The sequence below is a fragment of the Penicillium samsonianum genome (assembly GCF_028829775.1).
Source record: "Penicillium samsonianum strain IBT 33392 chromosome Unknown utg000006l_segment0_segment0, whole genome shotgun sequence".
Classification (NCBI taxonomy): Eukaryota; Fungi; Ascomycota; class Eurotiomycetes; order Eurotiales; family Aspergillaceae; genus Penicillium; species Penicillium samsonianum.
This window is the reverse complement of record NW_026643264.1, coordinates 159984-182311: the sequence shown is the minus strand read 5'-3', so window position 1 is coordinate 182311 and position 22328 is coordinate 159984. Positions and strand designations below refer to the sequence as shown.

Sequence of the window (22328 nt, the reverse complement as noted above, 5' to 3'; positions counted from 1 at the left end):
ACACGGTCGCAGTAAAATTTGGGCCCACTTTCGATCCCCCATCAAAAAAAATGACGAATTTCAATCGCGTATATCTCGCTGGATTTAAGCCTGTGCAGTCTCCGAAGCAAATGGGTATTAAATTAGCTAAATCACTACTACTTCTTATATTTTCAAATTCATCGGGGTTCGCCAGACCTCTGGACTCAGGATCGGTTTGCAAACCTGAACCCAGGGTGGTCCCCACTCTTTCTCCCATAGTAAAGAGCAAAACCCTAACTGGACTCCTTATCAACAGCGAATCAAAGGCCATGCCCATGCGGGTGTTGTTTTGAGGAGCGCCAATGACTGCAGTCGCAGGTCTACTTCTGGGCCCTCACTAAAACAATTCCTTAATTTCCATCGCACTAACCTCCACCAATTATGGTCGGATTGACTTTAAATTGGAACTACAAAAAATCGACTACGGAGAATATAACTCCTGTAAACCTGAGCATGATTCGACGCCAACTGCTAAATAGACTGGGGGTGTAGGAGAACGAGAGAAGCACCCAACTAGTTCTCCTTTATCCTTCGTCACTTCGAATACGAAGGACCCCAAGTTCGGTTGTATATATGGCTCTAGACGTGCTATCAAGGTATTTCGAAAATACGTGTTTCCCTGTCGACTAGCCTCTTACTTCCTTCAAGATTAGCAGAGTAATAGGATATGGAGGAGGAGTAACAGTGAATTACACCGGTCGGGTAAGGCAAATAGATCGCATGATTACTATTTGCGGAGGTCTACGTAATAGTTCTGACCCAAACCCGACCATCTATTTTTGACCGAAGCTTGTTTTGTCGCACTTTTACGCGACAAAAACCTCACTAGATGTGTATTATCTATTAATATTGCTCTACTCTGTTGTCCTTCACAACGTGCCTTGGGATGGCCAGGGTCGATTTGCGCAAAGCTCTGCTAATGCCCCCCTTTAAATGTCCTGTCCGTGACGTGTAAAGGGAAGAACCAAACTGTTGGATCAAAGACAAATTATTGCAACTAGGCTTTACATAATATGACAAGGGTGGATGGAGATAAAAAAAAGCACAAGCATAGTAATAATAATGTAGTTGACAAACTATTTGACGTAGTCGTTTTGAACAAGAGTTTTTATGTTGAAAGGAAACCAAGAGCTTCTTTGGTTCAGTGATTGCGCCCGTCACATTTTGAGCGGCTCGGGTAGAATTGCCACTGAAAGGCGTAGTTATATCTCGCTGGAAGATCTCTTTCCAAGAAAAAAAGGATATCCGAACCGTTTTGTCGCGTCGCTAATCCAGCTTCTGTTCGCTGCGAACAATAATCATCGAAAGCAAGCATCATGATAACCCTAACGTATTTCACAAGCGAGCCGCCATCTCCAAAACACATAGTAAATGCGATATATTCTATGTCCATATCTCAACCACCACGTTTTCTATTTTATTTCATTGCTTGTCGATAACTATTGATAAGGCTTATTAACACTATATATAACTTTGAAAAATGGAAACGCTAATTAGGCTGGTTTCAAAACTTACGGAAGATTACATTGCTGTAAGCTAGAAATATATATATCACGATAAATAAGAGACCTACATTTCCTAAACTCCCTAAAGATGCTAGATATCATCTAAAGGTCATTAGGTTACAAGTTAAGGTGCTTATAGACCAACGTTGTTGAAATCTCAAATTGTAATCTATCTCATTTACTAACGTATTTCACATAGTAAATGCGACAAATTACAACTTGATATCTCAACAACGATAGTCTATATGAAGATTTCCTTATAGCTTAATGACCTTTAGGTGATATCTAGCATCTTTAGGGAGTTTGGGGAAAGTTTGTGACTTCATGATTGTAATATATATATATCTAGTTTTTAGCAACGTAATTTTCGGTATTTTTTGAAATGATGATAATATAGCTTTTTACTTTCTTTGAAATTGATAAATGGTGCTAATGAGTCTTATCAATAACTATCGACAAATAAGGAGATAAAGTAAAAACATGGTTCTTGAGATATAGATGTAGAATATATCTCATTTACTATGTGTTTTGGAGATGGTGGCTCGCTTACGAAATACGGTATCATTAGAGAAGCATATGTTGCAGTCCGTGTGTACTAGGATACCTGTCTTGATATGGATCTATCCATTAGATATAGAGCATAACATGAGTTCACTAGGCCTCAGGTCTAACAGAACAAGAGAGTGGCGGCCATATTTCGCAGCCTAGGAGCCTAGGAAAGGAACCTCGCCGAGCTTAAAGCATCATCCGTAACCCTTACCATAGCACACAATGAAGGAGCCAGACGTTTGCCCTTCCCCCATCCCAAACAGAATGTTGTCGCGAATACATATCGCTTAAAGAAAAGAAAAGAGAAAAAAAATGAAAGGTCAAAGAACGATTGTGTCTCGTACGACAGAGAAACCTAGAGAGACCTATTACATCTAACAGCAAATCCTGCGCTTGAGCCTATCATGCGTGGGGCTAGAACAGATCTCTTATTACTCACATTGAACCTAGAAGGGGGACATAGTAGCAATCATGACACTGCGTCTGTCAATTCTTACTTGAACTCGTCAGTTTAGACTAGAACTATTGCGGTTATACCTCCGTTGTTTTGACTGAACCAACTTCGGTAAGGCCTGGGCCTCCATCGGTCATTGCCCATTGTGAGTGGGCGAATAAACACAGGTAGAGATATGACGAGATGCATGCGTTCTCTTTGTATTATCGCTTATAGACACCATGTTGCGGTTAAGCCATGAGGTATCATCTGTGAGTTCTTCGCTTGGAGTATTTAATACATGCAATGCCCATCCCCCCACCTTCCAACAACTTCCTCCTCCTTATTCATAAAGACTTTGCTTGAACTACCTTCTTCTGATTTAGGTCCATTTAACTTGGTATTATCTCGGTAGATTGATAGCAGGTTGTTATTCAATATGGATTCACACCCAAAGCTCACGTTTAATGGCTCAGACCCCAACGAGAAATGGATAACAACGGTTCATGTGCAACCAGTAGCGCCATCACCCAGCTCTATCCTCAGTTCTAGTGATCCCACTCTCTGGGATACACACTTTGCAGATAGCGCTCGCCAGTGGGGTACTGCTACAAAAGTCGCTATCTCCGTTGTTGCAATTGTTTCGTTCTTTGTGATGTAAGTCCAGTTCCTTCCCATTGCGGCTCGAGCTAAAGGTGTAATTCAGCACCTTGGCAAACTCGATCTACATTGCTGGTATTCCGGGCATCAGGGCAGAGTTCCAGATCGGATCCACATTGGCTATCTCTCCTGTTGCCCTATATGCCATGGGGTTTACGATTGGGCCTCTGCTCTCCTCGGCATTGTCCGAGGAGTTTGGGAGAAAGTGGGCTATTAAATGCTCTCTGCTCCTTCACCTCATCTTCACTATTGTCGGTGCTACGGCGCCAAACTTTCGGACTCTGGCTGTTGCCCGTGCGCTGTCGGGGATTCTGGGCTCGCCGTTGGTGACCATATTCGTGGGAGTCCTTAATGATCTATGGAAGATGCCTGAAGACCGCCTGGCGGTTCCCGTGTTCCTACTCTATGGACTTGGCGGTATCACTGCGCCAACAGTAGGGCCTATCATTGGACAGTCCGTTGTGGAAAACGGCGGATGGCGGTGGACTTTCTGGCTCATCGCCATATTAGTTGGGCTCTGCCTTTTTGCAGTCATTCCTATCAAGGAAACGTACGAGCCAGTGGTGCGCCGGAAGGCGCTTAATCTCCCTCGTCGGGACTGGCACAAGGTCGTCGGTCCTGCCTTCTTACGCCCACTTCATATGCTCTGGGTGGAACGTATCATATGGCCCACCACTTCTATTACTGTTGCGGGTCAAGTCGTGCTTTTCGTCTTCTACGCAGCTTTTCCCATCATGTTGGACGAGGTCTATGGATTTACCCCCTACCAGACAGGGTTAGCCTTCCTGGCCCAGCTGGCAGCAGGTGTTGCAGCCTTTCCGCTGTTAGGATTTATTGAAAGAAAAGGTCGAGCTTCCGTGGAAAAAGATCCGGAATTTATTCTTGTCGGTGGCAAGTTGGCAGGTACTGCGATGTGGACGTCTCTCATAACGTAAGCTACTACTTTGCCACTGCCCTTCTGACAACCAATTCGGAAATTCCGCCTTATTAGAGGAGAGTGGCTCGTGTGCACCAGAAGACAAACTGACATGTTAGTAGGCTCGCATGGCTGCCACGCCACAATGTTCATTGGGTCTGGGTAATTATAGCGTCTGCTGTCTTTGGATTTGGATTTGCGTTGTCACAGGTATTGTGTTCCTTCCGTTCTATTACAGACCGGTGCTTATCTACTACGCCAATAGCTTGTCTATGCACGATACAAAAACGAGGTCTATGGCGCCGATCTCGGCGCATCCGTTCTCGCAATAGACGTGTCCCTACGATATGCGGTGTCCTGTGTGTTCCCACTGTTCACTGTCCAGCTTATGGACCAGGTAGGGTTCCACTGGATGATATCTTTGCTAGCCGCTCTACATTTGGCCCTATCTATTATTCCATGGGTTCTTCAAAAACAGGGTGCTACCGTACGCGCACAGAGCCCCTATCTGAATCGCCACTTTTCCCCGCACGAAAATGCTGCGAGGACCATTCAGACTCCTTAATCATACCGGGTGGGTTGGAGAGATATACATACGAGGGTCCTGCCTGGTTGGGGCCACCTTTCACCTATCACATTTTCTTTAGGGGTGCTGCCTTTCGGGCATTTTGTATTTGAGCTCAAGGGGTTTTTTCGCCTACGAAAATTCTATACTATTCTAAACCTGGAACGCGTAGTGTGGTTTCAGATATGAAATGCCTAACCGGCCCTTACATTTTTTTACTACTATAATACAAAAACAATTTAATCTCCCCGGCGTTTTTTTGGCTCTTCCATGCTCTCTGATTTCGATCAACACTTTCTTCCACTTGCGCTTGGTCTTTTCTTGATCCGCCTTTTCGTCCAATTTGTATTCCTTTCGCTTCATTTCTTTCACCTGGGTGGAAGATATGATACCGGTGATCTGTATATGACGGCGCGAATTGTCATATTTGGCGTGGCGCGCTCCCATAATAACCTGGGCACGATCGAATTCCCGCTGTATCTGGAGAGCTAATACAGCCTGCGCTTCAGTACCCTTTGCAAGCTTTTCTAACCCATCTTTGAAACGCTGAGTGGTAGGATCGTACTGATTGAGACGAAAGCTAATTCTTCGAATTCTCTCGGCTATTTTTAGAGTGCTGAATTCCGTGTTTTGAGAGCCAGTTGACGGGGTGTCTAGCTGGGGTAAATTGTCATGATATGGATCGTACGACTCCAATTCATTAGTAATAAGCTTGGAATTGATAGGCCAGAGGCCTGTCAATTTAAGTCCAAGCTTAATTGTATGCGGCCGGAAGGTTTTTCGACTGATTTCGGCGATACAATGTAGGAATTCATCATTTGAGAATTCGCGGCATCCAGTCAAATCCTGTGTACTACCGCTACCAACGGTTTATAATACGAAATCCGTAATTTTTGGTGATCATGTTTTGAGGTATATCTGGTCAGGAGGCATCAGTTATGTATGCGTTCTCGGTCCGTTCATCCTGACACAACCAGGGTTTGTTGGGTATGGAGCAATCTGCACCCGACTAGGTCGAAGGGGGTGCGCATTATTGCACAGAAATCTAGTTCAAGTAAAATCTACAAGACAGAATATGAGGCCGTGCGCCGCTTTTTGGTAAAAAATGTAAGGGCCGGTTATGACTTGTGTCCAGAAATAATGTGTTACATTGATTGCCCGCCGGTCTTTTTACCGCTGAAACATGTGAAACATGTGACTTCTTGACTATGCGTTTTGCTTATCAATTATGTCCGACCGGATTGTCAAATTCGGACCATTGTTGTTTTTATTTAGGTAGAGAATTTTACCATTGTGAACTTTACCAATACGCTATCCATACCTTGATTTCTGTCAACTTGTTGCAATTAAGCCACGTGACCAAACCCCAAGTTAACCACCCAGGCTCCCTTACAATTTTCTCCTTATGCCCTCAAACTTTTCCTACTTGCCAATTCAGAAGTATGGCGAGACACTCTTCCAAGCGTCACCGGCGCACCGAATCAAGGATTGAGACCCTACCTGATGACCTTAAAAGAATGATCATCTGCCTTCTCGATCCACACGCCTTGTCCGTCTTACTAGAGGCAGCGCCGGATTTTAGACCCACAGCTGATCTGCTCCAGAGAACAAAGGATTTCAAAACACTCCCGGTTATGGCCAAGTTGTTGGGCTCCGTGAAACCAATATCTAAACCGTCAACACGACAACTTGTCAAAATGAAGCTCCATGATATTACTAGCTGTGGCGATGGCCGGTATTTGGGTTTTACGCCTCATGGGAGCTCTCATCAACTGTACTGGAAATTCAAAAAGTGTCCAGGGTTTAAAGCCTGGCATGCCAACCAATGGAGATCAGAACCGGAGAACACCGGAGCCGGGGAAATCATGTCAGTCACGGTATGGCCTAGAAGGGGGAATTCCACGTTTTTCAACGTGCCGGAGCTTCTAAGCCCAAGTGTCTTTGACAAAGGACGGCTTTGTCTTGGGTATGAGAAGATAGGATTTGGGCCGTGGTGGCTCGTCGTCCGCCAAATCTCAGACTGGGATTTGGTAGCACAACATTCGATATTGGCCACTATAGACCAGGCATACGTTCTTGGCCTTGACAGTGACCTGGTTGTTCAATATTCAACAGAAAGTTTCAAAATTCGAATATGGAATCCCCGCTTGAATAAGTTCTGGGAAGTGCAACATTCAAATGCCACCCTTTTCAACAGGCCACACATCCTTAATGGCCAGAATGGTTTTATTACTACCTCAAAACAGGATAAATCCGGGGATGTCCACGTCTTGAGTTGGAGGTCTATCAATTGGCGAGATACTGAAAAGCCCTCGTATATCGAGCACCGGGATTTCACTTTACCTTCCTCATATTTTTTCCCCGAAATTCCCAGTAACGGCGAAATTTCCAGGGGTTTATCTCCAGGTTTATTTACGACCATTGACGAAATCGGCCATAATTGTATCTCGTTCCTTCTACAAAGTGACCCTCCCCTCGCAGTGACATATATTGGCGAACCAATGGAGTTCGGAAACCTTGAAATAGTTGTTGGGGAGTTTTCTGACAACACTCACGTCATTCGCAACAGTGGCCGTTGTGACGATAGTGTTGTTAAGATGATGAAGGATGGGAAACAAATATGGCGACTCGATGAGGGCAGAGATTGCCTAGGCGCTTTCGTTTATCTGGACGCCTATCTTGTTATTGTGGACCGCGATCATCGAGGAAGACTACATTCCCGAGTCGCCTTCCGAAATATTAACGGTGAATTGGTTTATGACTTCGAGTTGCCCTGGAATTACACCCGCCGCGAGATACGTATCCTCAGGGAAGATGGTAGAATCGTTATTTTCGCAGATGACTTGTTGGAGGCTACCGTATGGACATTTTTCAAGAACACTGCCTCGTCAACCGAAAGAGCAGGCAAAGGAGAGAAACGCTATGACTTGAGGCCCCACAAGAAACGCAGATTAGTATTTTGAAAGGCCTAGTGTGCTACCAGAGGAACAAAGATACAAAACTATGGCTAGATACTGATCTGATTACGAGGGTGGTTGGGAAGTCAGAAACAGCACTCCCACATAACATGATACATTTAAAACGAGCTATATCGGGCAAATGAATTCCTCATTGTTTATTTTCGCAGCTAACCCGTAGGGGTGAACACGAACAATGAATTTGCTTATTCATATTCGTAATTTTTCTTCAACTCGTTATTCGCGTTCGATTAGCAGTTGTGTTGAATACCCGGTAGCTGAAATTATATGACAGGGACCGGGAGCTCTTGCATATAAAAGGCTGTCAGCCATTCTGGACCTGCAACAAGAACTACTTACAACATTAACACAGAAGCATCACTTCTTAACACGGCGAGGGCTATTCGCATTCGTAAATGTTTACGGTATTTGTACTATAATTCGTAAATTATTCGTATGCACCTCTAGGCCAAAACTGTCAGTGCGAAGTTTACATACATTGACCTAATCTTGACGGCGAAATCATCAGTCTCAAGCACAAATGTTGCGTCTAAATCAGAGCATCATTATGGTACATCAAAAGTCCATTCGCCCCACTCGTAACCACGACTGTTCCCTGGGCCGGGGCCGGAATGGTCTGATTCCCGCGTACCGTATTGTTTTTCACAGTCGGAGCAAGGCCCACTCACTGCCTTAAGATAACTCTCCATAATTTCCACTTAATCAGGGCAGAAACGTAAGAACCGGGAAGATGATATATATTTGAATACCATTGGCATAATATAGGAAGTATCAATCAACGCTTCTCTATCACCCTTTTTATGAATATAATTCTATTTAATCAAGTAAAGGAAATACTCATAATTACCGTAAGAAAATGCATAATTTATACAATTAGAATCCTTAGTATGTTTGTAACCCAATTTGGGGCCCCAGACCCAGTACTGGGTTGGGTCTGGGTTTTACTGGGTCGTGCGGAAGACTACTGTAGTTGGCTCCCACACACAAGTAGTCTCTTGCTAGTAGATAGTTTCTTCTTTTCTCTAGATATTTTTCCAGAGCTCTCTATTCCTTCATAGTAGATCTCTTTTATCTCTCTCAGACCCATACTTGGATAGTTGTTGTAGGCAAATCTCGATTAGTCTCGGGGGTTCATTTCAGAGGATGCAGAAGCACATTGGTCATGTGACCAGGCAGCATCGATTTGCGGCAAATCATTTGCCGTCTCGTTCAACATTGCTATATGTAATCAACTAGAGCAAAAAAATTAGCCTAGCCGACCGCCTCCGGGCAAGGAGAATCCGTGCCCTGGAACCCTGTCGGGCGCTACTGACAAACATGAAGACCTTCATCAGGAGTCATCCTACGTAGTTTAGGGTCTCTAGGTATATATATATACATATACCTCGAGGGAGCGTAAGTACCGTTAATAGTACCTGGTGACTCTTTCAAGCTATCATGTATAGGGCTCTAAAAGGAATAGAGAATGCGAATATAGGTAATATTCACGTCCATACTCCGCGAATAAGGATAGAATATTTACTTCGCTCGTTTACAGTATTCATATTCGCGGACAATTCTTCATATTGTCTAATCACCCGTATCGATAATTCTTCCCTATCCCATGGGCGTGGGCACAGTCTAGTAGACTGGAAATAAGACTTTCGCTTTACTATGGGAGAAAATGGTAGGGCCATGAGTAGACTGGAATAACATTTCATACGAGGATCAACCTGAAAATTGAATATTTCCAAGTTACACCCCGAAGACTATGGTCCTCAAATTATGGAGTAATTGTGCCAAGCCCACCAACACCTCCCGGTATTGGTGGGCCTCACCGGATAACAAATTTGCACCGGATCACAAATTTTCCATTCTTTATCAATTTGCTACCCATTTTATACCACAACATGATGTCAGAACAAAATGAAAATGTTGAGATGAGAACTCTACAGGTCGTAGAAGCCTACTTCCAAAGCGATAAGCCCAATTTAGCTAAATTGGCGCGAGAATTCGCTGTTCCCTACAACCGACTACGCGGGCGCGTTAGCGGACGGAAGTCCAATTCCACTATTGCTAGTCGAAGTAAGGCATTAAACCCGATGCAAGAAAAAGCATTGATATCCTGGATCCAAGCACTACGCCATTCATATACTGCAATTACCGTTGATCTCATTGAACACTCTGCAAACCAGCTTTTAAAAAATGCTGGTTCCGATCGGCAGGTTGGCCGCAACTGGGTATACAGATTCATCAATCGCCTACCCCCAGATATCCGATATATTAGCCCAAAACCTGCTGAAAAACCAAGGGCTGATAGTGAGAGCTATGGCCAATTGCTCCTATGGTTTAATAGCCTTAAAAAGGTTATTGATCAATATGGATTCAAGAAAAATGAGATCTTCAATTGAGATGAAACTGGCTACCAAATTGGCCAGGGAAAGCGACAAAAGGTTATTGCTTCTACCGGAGCATATGCCAATCCTACCGGTGGTCAAAATGAATCAATTACTAGCATTGAATGTATCGCCGCCGATGGTTGGGTTACGCTACCATGGTTTCTACCTAAGGGTAGTTTCCAAATGGAAGTGTGGTATGAAAATATCACTATCCCCGATTTTCGAATTAAACCTACCCTAAATGGCTGAATTAATAAAGAGAGTGCATTTCAATGGCTTTGTTCATTTTATCATGCTTCAATTTCTCAGGTCGACGAGGGTAGGCCAAGACTTTTATTGATGGATACCCATGGTTCTCATACAACCTTCGAATTCATCGATTTTGCACACAAAAAAAAACATTATCCTATACTACTTTTTACCCCGTACAACCCATCTCTGCCAGCCGCTAGATGGTCAAGCTTTTCAATGCTCAAAATATTACTTCCGTACCGCCAATAACGAAGTGATGAAATGGGGTGGAAGTGTTGCTAGAAAGCGGGATTTTTTCAGGATGATCTCCAATATCCGGAAGCAAGCTTTTACTAGCAGAACCATCCGATCTTCATTTAAATCTAGGGGTATTTACCCCTTTGATCCGGGAGTCGTACTTGGTCCTTTATGCCAAATACAAATCGAGAATGAAGGTTCTCCCCTTAAGATTTTCACGCCTTCTCCCCCCCCCCCCCAGATATCCCAAGCTCAGTCACCAATTCACCGCCAGATACTATCGCCCGGGTTAGTAGGCTTAATGCTAAGCTTATTAAAGATCTGAAGCAAGTTAAAACTGCATCTGCGCAGGTAAAACGGCATATTCAACGGAGTATGGATGCAAATGCATATCTATCTCAGCAGCTTGATTTAGTAAAGAGATCTTTAAAGAAGTCTCAATACCACAAATCAATAGCAGATATTCCAAGAAATGGGCAATCGATTCTTGGAGCACGGAATTCAGTACCATCACCTATATGCGCCAATAGGATGATAAAAAAAAAGGGCTGATGGCGATGCTAAGAAGCTCCAGAGGAAGCAAGCTAAGCAAGCCAAGGAATTGGAAGTTGAACAGCAGGCCCAAAAGGCAAGGGATATAGCTGAGGCTGAGCATGAAGCATCAATGGCGGCAAGAGATAGTAATGGTAGAAATTGGTATATAGATAATCATGGTGGTTATTTATAAATAGTGGTTTTAATGCATTTTTAATGGAAGAATTTGTTATCCGGTGCAAATTTGTTATTCCGGCGAGGCCACCAATACTGGGAGGTGTTGGTGGGCTTGGCACGATTAATTGATCAAGCCATAAAGATGGGGGTGGCCGATCAAAAATTGGGAATTATTTCTGATAGGGTGCGACCGTACCGCACTCTTAAGATATAACCGTGCCAAGCGCCCAATACACGGTAGGTGTATTGGTGCGCCCCACCAGATACACATTTTTCACTAGATCCCCAATTTTCAATTTGTTCAACTATGAAAATACTATTTACAAGTAACCACCATGATTATCTATATAGCAATTGACACTATGGCTATCTCTTGGTGCCATTGAAGCTTCATGCTCAGTCTCAGCTAAATCCCTGCCTCCTGATCTCGCTGCTGAGCTTCCAATTCCTTAGCATGCCTTGCCTATAACCGCTTCATCTTCCTAGAATCGGCATCCTGTCTTTTCATTATCTCCTATTTGCACATATAAGTGATAGAACATTGCCTCTAGTCCAAAGAAGCAATCTCCCATTTTTGGCTTATTTGCATGTGATTTGTGGGAGTGAGACTTCTTTAAACTCTCTTTAGCCAGATCAAGCTCCTGGGATTAAAGCGCATTTGCTTGCATACTTCGTTGAATATGCCTTTTATCCTCTGGGAAAGGTGCTCAATTTTCTTAATGTCATGAAGAAGCTTAGTATTAAGCTTCTTAACCCGCTCAATTGTATCTGGTGGCGAATTGGTGACTGAGCTTGTAAAGTCAGGAGGGGGGATGGCGTGAAAATCCTGAGGGGGGACCCTTCAGCTTCGAGATATTTTTGGCGTAAAGAACTAAGAACCGCTTCTGGATCAAGCGGGTAAATTCCCTAGATTCAAATGAAGATCAGATGGTTCTTTGTGAAAGAGCTTGCTCTCTGACACCTTGAATAATTCGAAAAGAATCCCGCTTTTTACTTGCACTTCCACCCGACATAACAACTTCATTATTCATTGTATGAAAATGATGCTTTAAGCTTTGAAAAGCTTGACCATCTACGGCTGGCAGAGATGGGTTGTATGGGGAAAAAAGTAGTATGGGTGTGCAAAATTCGATGAATTCGAAGGTTGTATGAGAACCATGGTTATCTACTTGGCCTTCCTTTTTTAACCGGATCAATTGTAGCGGTATTAAAAGAGAGGAGCTATTGAAGCGCAGTTTCATCGTCAATCTAACTATTTGGGGTTGGTTTAATTCGAAAATCGGGTGTTTTGATTTTTTTATTCCACTCCTGCATAGGTAAACTACCCTTAGGTAGAAACCATGGTAGAATAAACCAGCCATCGGCAGCAAAACATTCAATGCCGGTAATTGATTTCGATTGACCACCAGTAGCGATATCGCTAGTTGTACGAGAGGTAACAACCTTACGTTGCTTGCCTTGGCCAATTCGGTAGCAAGTTTCATCCCAATTGTACATCTCATGCGGTAGGAGTTTATACCGTTTCACTACCGCAGAGAGCTGGTTAAACCAGAGAATCAAAGCACCGTAATCCTCGCTATCAACCCTCGATTTTTCCTTAGTTTTTGGTTGATATAAATGAGCATAGGGGGCAGTCTTGTGAGGAAGCGGTATACCTAGTTGTGGCCAACCGCCCGATCGGAACCAGCCTTTTTTACAAGCCGATTGGCAGCCTTTTCAATCTCTTCTGGAGGTTACGATATATGAAAGATATCTAGGGTTTGAACCCAGCTAACCAATGCTTTTTCCTGCATTTCATTTAATGATTTAGTTGTTTTAGCGCGGTCGGAATTAGACTGTCGGCCCTGGATTCGGCCACGCAGTTGATCACGAGAAACCCCAAAATCCCGCGCTAATTTAGCGACGTTGGGCTTAGTAAATTCATGGAAAACCTTGACGGCTTCCTAGATTCGATCCTCGGTTTTTTTTTGATTGAATTTGACATTGTGGCGTGGATTAGTCTCTAATTTAGTTCCAAAGCGGGCATCATCTCTCTATAGTATCGATTTAAATCTGGCGCTGAAAACTAACCTATACTTGGCATTTCACTATGTGGCTAAAATTCGTACCAGAACCAAGCTTAGGTCACATAGGAATATAAAGAGGAGCTACATGCCGACGAGTACGTGATTCTGGAATCATACAATGCTGTTCAGTCAGCAGGATATTCGAGAGCTATTACTCAATGATTTCAGCCTAAGGGCAGAGACGTCTGATAAACCTATCATAAAGGACCTCCACAGCCTAACTATTGAAGGCAATCTTAAAGACATTGGAAAACATAAGTACCAATGTTCGTTCAACAAATTACTTGCTCTAGGTTTACAATGTGCTATCATGAGCGGTAACGAAGTCATCGTTTCTCATTTTCTCAAAAGGGGTGCAGACCCGACTCGCGCTACTAGCACGCTTATCAATTTTAAACGCGCCACCTGGCCTATATTCCATCCTCATTCCAAATACAGTGACAATCATTATGAGTCTGACGACTGCTCCAATGACGAATTTAACAACGAAGCTGGCGACGAATATTCAAACATCGACCGGGACAATGATGATTGTGGCACTGAATACGGCGATGATGACCAAATAGCAGGATATATTCCTAGCATGAATGGAAAGACCACAGCCCTGCATATTGCTGCTCTTATAGGCAATGCCAGCACAATTAAGAAGCTTTTACGTAAAGCTCGAGATGATTTCGGAAGTCAAGTCTTCCAAACGGAGAGTAGTCCTCTGATCATAGCAGCCTGGCTCGGAAATACGGGGGTGGTTAAGGCACTCCTGCCCTACGAAAGTCAATTTTCCTTCAAAGGATTCCTTCATACGCCCCTACAGGCTGCGTCGGCGCGAGGGCATCTTGATATCGTGAAATTTCTCCTCCGGGAGCGAGACGTCAATATAGCTTCTGGTGGCTACCCTACCCCTCTCTGTGCTGCCTCTCGTCACGGGAAAATTACCGTAGCTGCACTACTTATTAAACATGGAGCTGAGGTTAACCCGCAATCAGCTCGTGTGTTGGACACTCCACTTTCGAACGCTATGATAAATTCTCAATTTGAAGCAATTCGGTTCCTGCTTAGAAAAGGAGCCATGTTTAACCCAGCTCTCCTGCTTGAAAAATATTGTAGGATTAACGAAGAAGCGCTCGTCATCGTCCTGCAACATGCCATGGAAAAGCAACAGGCGGAGTGGCGCTACAATGCCCTTTGCATCCAGTGTCGCTTTGGCGACTATGACTATGTGTGCAATCTACTCTCAGAAAGAAAAGAGATGTCCAAGTTACAGCAACTGGATCAAAATGACCATGACAATCTAGGAGGTAACGGGCCTCTTGTGATTGCTATAAAATATCGCCACAAGAGTCTTGTTGAGCTCCTCCTGGAAACTAAGACCCCATCTATTTTTCGAGGCAATATTGTTCTCGCGGCGGTAGAATCGGGCGATAATGATATCATTCTATCAGCGCTCGCGGACCCGAAGAAGAGTCATCTGCTCTGTGACAAGTGTGAGAATGGTGTAGCAGCCTTCATTGCTGCCGTCAGAAGCGAAAAATACAGCACGGCATGCGTAATATGGAAATATATGCACGAGGTAGCTGATCAAAGTATTGACGCTCTGGACGATGAGGACGAGCTCAAGCAATTAGTCCAAAACCAGTTGAAAAGCACAAAAACGGTTTATGATAAGGCGAAGAATGAATACGTCGCATGTTTGAGATTAAATGAGACTCTCGGGCTATAGGCTTAGGGTTTAGGCTATCCCATGGGGGTGAGCGCAGTCTAGTAGACTGGAATTAGGGGTTTTGCTTTACTATGGGAGAAAAAGGGAGGCCATGAGTAGACTGGAATAATTTTCACGAGTAGACTGGAATTCCTTCCCATACGAGGATCAGCCTGGAAATTTGTAGAGTTCTATTCTATATATCAAAGATTATGGTGTTCGAATTTTAGAGTAATTGATCGAGATATCTCCCAAATATCCATGAAGTGCCAAACCCCACTATCTCCTACCGATAGCTTGTGTAAAGAATGTATTGTAAAGCCCACTCAGGCTCAATGGGCCGCCTCCCATGGGATAGAGTTGTACGAAGTCTCAACTTTAAAACAAAGACTAGCAATTAAAAGATAGCAAACTGTGAAAATGTATAACTATTAGCTTGCCAGGATAATATTCTATAAATATAAAGGCAAAGTCTTTAGTTCCCTTCTACCTAGAGGGTTCGTACGAAGTTTGTTATATACCAAGTATTAGACTCTGTTGATTCACAGAGAAATGGTAGATATATATCAGATATATGGTGGGAATATATCCCGATACTGTGGTACGGTCGCACCCCATCAAAAATAATTCCAAATTTTAATCGGCCACCACACCTTCACAGCTTGATCAATTACTCTGAAATTCGACGACCATAATCTTCCAGGCGTCACTTAGAACTCTACAAATTTTCAGATCGATCCTCGTACCGATAGTAATTCCAGTCTACTAGACTGCGCCCACCCCCATGGGATAGAACTCCTCACGAACGGGTCCTGTGGTCGAAAATGCGTTAGTATCAGGCCTGCAGGGCCGGTACGGAACAAAAAACTCATGATCGAATGGGAGGAAGGGAGTGAATATCACCCAATGGGCGACAAAATTACAGACCCTCGCTATGCGAGGGTCTGTAATTTTGGTAAAAAATGTAAGGGCCGGTTAGATATATATAGTGGGAATATATCCCGATACTGCGGTACGGTCGCACCCTATCAAAAATAATTCCAAATTTCAATCGGCTACCACACCTTCAAATCTTGATCAATTACTCTGAAATTCGACGACTATAATCTTCGAGGCGTAACTTAGAACTTTCCAAATTTTCAGATCGATCCTCGTACGCAAAGTAATTCCAGTCTACTCAAGAAAAGTATTCCAGTCTACTCATGGCCCCACATTTTTCTCCTATAGTAAAGCCAAAACCCTAATTCCAGTCTACTAGACTGCGCCCACCTCCATGGGATAGGATCTAGCAGAGGCAAGCTTTCCATTTATGCTAGAATGGTATCTGCCCGGGCATTGTGGTGTTGTGGTCACCAGTCATGTTTTGCATACTGGGATGTCAAAGTGGAGAAATTCAAATCCACGTTGCTTGAAGAATTTCCAATATATATATGCCGATATCCGCCGCTCTACTAACGATAATCTGGTGAGACGAAGGACCGTTCTAGAGCAATACCGTGTTGATCCACAGAAGCTTCATTTCTACCGGTTTTCCAAACTTACCACTAGCTTTTATATACTGAACAGACAACTCCTTCCAGGAGAGGTCTGATATGATATTGGTGGAATTGAGAATTTTGTTGGGCGAGGCAGGTTGCCCACAGTCGCACCATGGACCCAAGGGTGCGGGAGCACGCACCACTGGCCAACCAGAGGTCTAACAATTGGTATTAGTAGTGCATACCAATTGACAATAGGGTATAGAGGTAGAGCGGGAGTAGAGTTTCTGCTCTAATTTAGCCAAGCGTGGTGTAACTGTACTTGGAGTATCCCAAATATGTTTAGTTTTGAGGGTTTAATTCCCAAAGGAGTTTAGTTTTGAGGAAAAAAATCAGGCCAATCATATTAATGATCCAGTTGCGCTTCGTCTTCAAAAATCCCATTTCAAGATGCGATATTCCATCAACCACGCAGAAAAAAAGAATTCGGATAGTGTAAACGAATTTTCACCATTAGGTCTGCTTGTATTGATATTTTGGGCCCTGGAAGATACTGTTGTGTTGTTAGGTAAGGACGTGATATCCTCTATGGTGAGTCGTTACACCAGAACCATTCCCATGGGATCGGAAATGTCAAAAGTCTACTCTAGGCTGTCATTTGTCCTCTAGGAAATTCCTTTTCCATAAATTTCTACAGCCAAATAAATATGCAAAAAATGTATCTCAGGGGCTGAATGAATTTATTCATCTCCATACATAGTCTCAACATTTGTTCAAGGATAAGGGAAACCTTATAAGGGAAAAACCTTATCAAGACCACTCAATGACCCCAATTTGCAGATTCGTCAATCCGTAAAGAGAGTCAAGGATGAAGGAACAACCATCAGCCGTAACTAAACTCTGTTTGGAGAGTTAATTGAATTCGAGCAATTCGAGGACCTTGTCTAGAGGATATATTTCACCTTTCATAGCTCCATGGTATGTTACCCCGGTTTTCCGATATCACAAGGGTTCGGTCACTACAAAACAGGTTATGTTGAGCGACTGAAAAATCAAATACAAGATCAATATAGAGATATCAACTTACATTCTATTCAATCGAGATGATTAGTTGAAGTATTATGACTCTTACTAAATTAATCAATATAGGGGTATTCACTTACCTTCTATTCCATCCAGATCCATCAGCAAGACTTCATTTATCACTTGATGAAGATAGAGACATCCACTTACCCACTATACCATCCAGATCTATCAGCAAGACTTCACTTATCACTAGATCGATAGAGAGATATTCACTTACCCTCTACCCCATCCAGTTCTATCAGCAAGATTCCACTTATCACTAGATCAACAGAGAGATATCTACTTACCTCCTATCCCGTCCAGATCCATCAGCAAGACTTCACTTATCTCTCGATTAATATAGAGATATACACTTACCCACTATACCATCCAGATCTATCAGCAAGACTTGAGTCTTTATTAAATAAATATAGAGATATTCACTTACCCTCTACCCCATCCAGTTCTATCAGCAAGATTCCACTTATCACTAGATCAACAGAGAGATATCCACTTACCTCCTATCCCATCCAGATCCATCAGCAAGACTTCACTTATCACTTGATGAAGATAGAGAAATTCACTTACCCACTATACCATCCAGATCTATCAGCAAGACTTGAGTCTTTATTAAATAAATATAGAGATATTCACTTACCCTCTATCGCGTCCAATTCTATCAGCAAGACTTCACTTATCACTAGATTAACAGAGAGATATCCACTCACCGCCTATCCCATCCAGATCCATTAGCAAGACTTCACTTATCACTAGATAAAGATAGGAATATCCATTTACCTTCTATTTAATCCAGTTCTATCAGCAAGACTTGACTCTTAATTAAATCAATATGGGGACATCCACTTACCTGCTATTCCATCCAGATCCATCAGCAAGACTTCACTCATCAGTGGATTAATAGAGAGATATCCACTTACCTCCTATCCCATCCAGGTTCATCAGCAAGACTTCACTTATCAGTAGATCAATATGGTGATATCCACTTACCTCCTATTCCATCCAGATCCATCAGCAAGACTTCACTTATCACTTAGTGAAGGTATCCACCTACCTCCTATCCCATCCAGATCCATCAGCAAGTCTTCACTTATCACTAGATCAAAAGAGGGATATCCACTTACTGACTATTCCATCCAGATCAATTAACAAGACTCCACTTATCACTAGATAAATAGAGGGATATGTACTTACCAACTATTCCATCCAGATTCATCAGCAAGACTCCACTCATCACTAAATGATTATAGAGATATCCACTTACCCACTATTCCATCCATATCCATTAGCAAGACTTCACTTATTAGTAGATCAATAGAGAGATATCCACTTACTTCCTATTCCGTCCAGATCCATCAGCAAGACTTTACTTATCACTAGATGAATATAGGGATATCCACTTACCCACTATCCCATCCAGATCCATCAGCAAGACTTCAACGATCACTAGATCAATAGAGGAATAACCATTTACCTTCTATTCCATCCAGATCCATAAGCAAGACTTGTTTACCAGAAGAGCAACGTAATACCATCTACTTACCTCCTATTCCAACCAAATCCATTAGAAAAAAATTCCTTATCACTAGACGAATAAAGGGATATCTACTTACGGCCTATTCCATTCAGATTATTCGTAAAACTTTGTTTATCAAAAGACTAAGATAGGGATATCCACCTACCCTCTATCCCATCCGGATCAATTAGCAAGACTTCACTTATCACTTGATGAAGATAGAGATATCCACTTACCATCTATCCCATCCAGATCTATCAGCAAGACTTCACTTACCACTTAATGAAGATACAGATATCCACTTACCATCTATTCCATCCAGATCTATCAGCAAGACTTCACTTATCAGTGGATTGATAGAGAGATATCCACTTACCTCCTATCTCATCCAGATTCATCAGCAAGACTTCACTTATCAATAGATCAATAGAGAGATATCCACTTACCGCCTATCCCATCCAGATCTATCAGCAAGACTTCACTTATCACTTAATGAAGATACAGATATCCACTTACCATCTATCCCATCCAGATCTATCAGCAAGACTTCACTTATCAGTGGATTGATAGAGAGATATCCACTTACCTCCTATCCCATCCAGATCCATCAGCAAGGCTTCACTTATCACTAGATTAATAGAGAGATATCCACTTACCTGCTATTCCATCCAGATTTATCAGCAAGACTTTACTTATCACTAGATAAATATAGGGATATCCACTTACCCACTATCCCATCCAGATCTATCAGCAAGACTTCAACGATCACTAGATCAATATAGGAATAACAATTTACCTTCTATTTAATCCAGTTCTATCAGCAAGACTTAACTCTTTAGTAAATCAATATAGAGATATCCACATACCTGCTATTCCATCCAGATCCATCAGCAAGACTTCACTTATCACTAGATGAATAGAGAGATATCCACTTACCGCCTATTCCATCCAGATTCATCAGCAATAAGTCGCTAAGTGCTAGATTAATATAGAGATATCCACTTACTGGCTATTCCAACCAGATCCATCAGCAAGAGTTCACTTTTCACTAGATCAATAGGGAGATATCCACTTACCATCTATTCCATCCAGATCCATAAGCAAATTCTTCACTCTTTATCAAGTTAATATAGAGATAGTCACTTACATCCTATTTCATCCAGATCCGTCAGTGACACTTCACTTATGACTAGATCAATATAGAAATATCCACTTACCTTCTATTCCATATAGACCATTAGTGAGACTTTACTTATCAGAAGAGCAAGACAAGATATCCACTTACCCTCTATTCCATCCAGCTCTATCAGGAAGACTTCATTTATCACTAGATCAATATAGGAATATCCACTTACCGCCTGTTCCGTCCAGATCCATCAGTAAGGATTCACTCTTTATTACATCAACATAGGGATATCTACTTACCTCCTATCCCATCCAGATCTATCAGCAAGACTTCTCTTTTCACTAGATCAATAGAGAGATATCCACTTACCTCCTATTCCAACCAGATCCATCAGCAAGAGTTCACTTTTCACTAGATCAATAGGGAGATATCCACTTACCATCTACTCCATCCAGATCCATCAGCAAGACTTCACTTATCACTTGATGAAGATAGAGATATCCACTTACCCTCTACCCCATCCAGTTCTATCAGCAAGACTTCACTTATCCCTAGATCAATAGACAGATATCCACTTACCTTCTATTCCGTCCAGATCCGTCAGTGACACTTCACTCATCACTAGATCAATGTAGAGATATCCACTTACCCACTATTCCATCCAATCCATTAGCAACACTTCACTTATCACTAGATAAATAGAGGGATGTCTATTTACCAACTATTCCAGATCCATCAGCAAGACTTTACTTATCACTAGATGTATATAGCAATATCCACTTACCCACTATCCCATCCAGATCCATCAACAAGTCTTCATCTATCATTAGATCAACGTAGGGATATCCACCTACCGATTCCTTCTGCTAAGCCCTATCAGCTCTTCTATACACATTAGCTAGTTTGACGTAGGAATATCAACGTACCGTCTATTCCATCCAATATTTCAGCCCTTTACCTTTTGTCAAGTAGGTTAACGCAGCTATATCGACTTACTGCCTCCCCCTTTGAATTTCGTCAGCGAATTTACATATAACAAGTTTTAATATCAGGATATCGACATACATTCTATTTCACCCAGGCGCATCAGCTTTCTTCAGTGTACATATAGTTCACCATAGGTACATAGACTGACCTTTTTTCCCTATGTAGTTGTCAGCCTGGTTTTCTCTCTCAACCGGGTCAACGAAGGGGTATTCCCTTACTTTCTTTTTCTGGACTATCAGCCAGTCTCCACATATTAAGTCTAGCATTGCAAGTGTGTATATTCACTCACACTCTACTCCATCGACCTCATCAGTGATTTCATTCACTTGAAAGTCTGCCTTTTCAAGGACTCTGTACTTACCCCCTAGTCCATGTGTTGATTAAACACTCGTTCCAGTCATAATTTTGAGATTTGGTAAATGCCGACCTACCGTCTGCTCCTTTCACCTTCATCAATCACTGTCCCTATCGGATATCTTACCAGCAGTAGAGTACTTGCCATCTATTCGGTCAGATTTAGTAACCCGTGTGGTACCGCCAATATTCAGGCAAGTAAGTACACTTACAGTCTACCAAATAGATATTAGTATACGCCTGCTCTCAATCATATTAAGGCGAAATACTTACAGTCTAATCCATTCAACCCTGTCAGCCACTCACTACACTCATCAACTCCGATTTGAGGTGTAATGCTTACTCCCCCCATGATTTTAATATTTCCGAAACCTTGTTGTATTTCCGAAACTTTGTTGTTATTGTTGATACGGAATGATCGGCACACTTGGAGGAAAAGGAGGACTGCAAAGCGCTGGGGAGAGAGCAAGGAAGGGATGAGGGAGAGCTCTGGAACTACAACAGGAGCGGGAACGGGAACGGCGGCAGAACTACACCGCCTACCCGGATCCGCTTCTGCTTTGTGACACATAAAGCGGGGTTAACCACTTCATTTTCTCTTCACCGCCTGGACCCCGCCAAGGGTGGCCAGGTCCTTGCGCAATCAGCCAGCCATTTAGGTGATCAGCATCCTATAGTTAGTTAATGCCACACCATCAACGCCAACTACTTGTCCGGACTCTAATGTCCTTTGGTGGATCAGCACATCGAGATGTGTAAAATTGGTGTGGAATTACGAACCAATTATACTTATCAGTATCGCGTGATGCCACGTCAA

At 42.7% G+C, this 22328-nt stretch overlaps 4 protein-coding genes across 4 annotated transcripts; 3 read left to right on the top strand and 1 right to left on the bottom strand.

The window, feature by feature from the left end:
* Positions 1–2947: 2947 nt before the first annotated feature.
* Positions 2948–4649, top strand: N7471_010308 (MFS general substrate transporter; the record flags this gene model as incomplete). The annotated part of the gene is made up of 4 exons (XM_057283027.1): positions 2948–3165; positions 3215–4099; positions 4207–4294; positions 4350–4649. The coding sequence occupies 4 exons, from the start codon at positions 2948–2950 to the stop codon at positions 4647–4649; spliced, it is 1491 nt and encodes a 496-aa protein (XP_057132006.1).
* A 1697-nt stretch (positions 4650–6346) lies between these two features.
* On the top strand, positions 6347–7612 carry N7471_010307 (uncharacterized protein; the record flags this gene model as incomplete). The annotated part of the gene is made up of 1 exon (XM_057283026.1): positions 6347–7612. One exon carries the CDS (start codon positions 6347–6349, stop codon positions 7610–7612), a length of 1266 nt encoding a protein of 421 aa, XP_057132005.1.
* A 5969-nt stretch (positions 7613–13581) lies between these two features.
* N7471_010306 (ankyrin repeat domain-containing protein) lies at positions 13582–14584 on the top strand (the record flags this gene model as incomplete). The annotated part of the gene is made up of 2 exons (XM_057283025.1): positions 13582–14487; positions 14564–14584. The coding sequence occupies 2 exons, from the start codon at positions 13582–13584 to the stop codon at positions 14582–14584; spliced, it is 927 nt and encodes a 308-aa protein (XP_057132004.1).
* A 2773-nt stretch (positions 14585–17357) lies between these two features.
* Positions 17358–21863, bottom strand: N7471_010305 (uncharacterized protein; the record flags this gene model as incomplete). The annotated part of the gene is made up of 9 exons (XM_057283024.1): positions 17358–17389; positions 18933–18974; positions 19631–19672; positions 19771–19812; positions 19981–20022; positions 20330–20371; positions 20750–20791; positions 20955–20990; positions 21818–21863. 9 exons carry the CDS (start codon positions 21861–21863, stop codon positions 17358–17360), a joined length of 366 nt encoding a protein of 121 aa, XP_057132003.1.
* Positions 21864–22328: the final 465 nt, after the last annotated feature.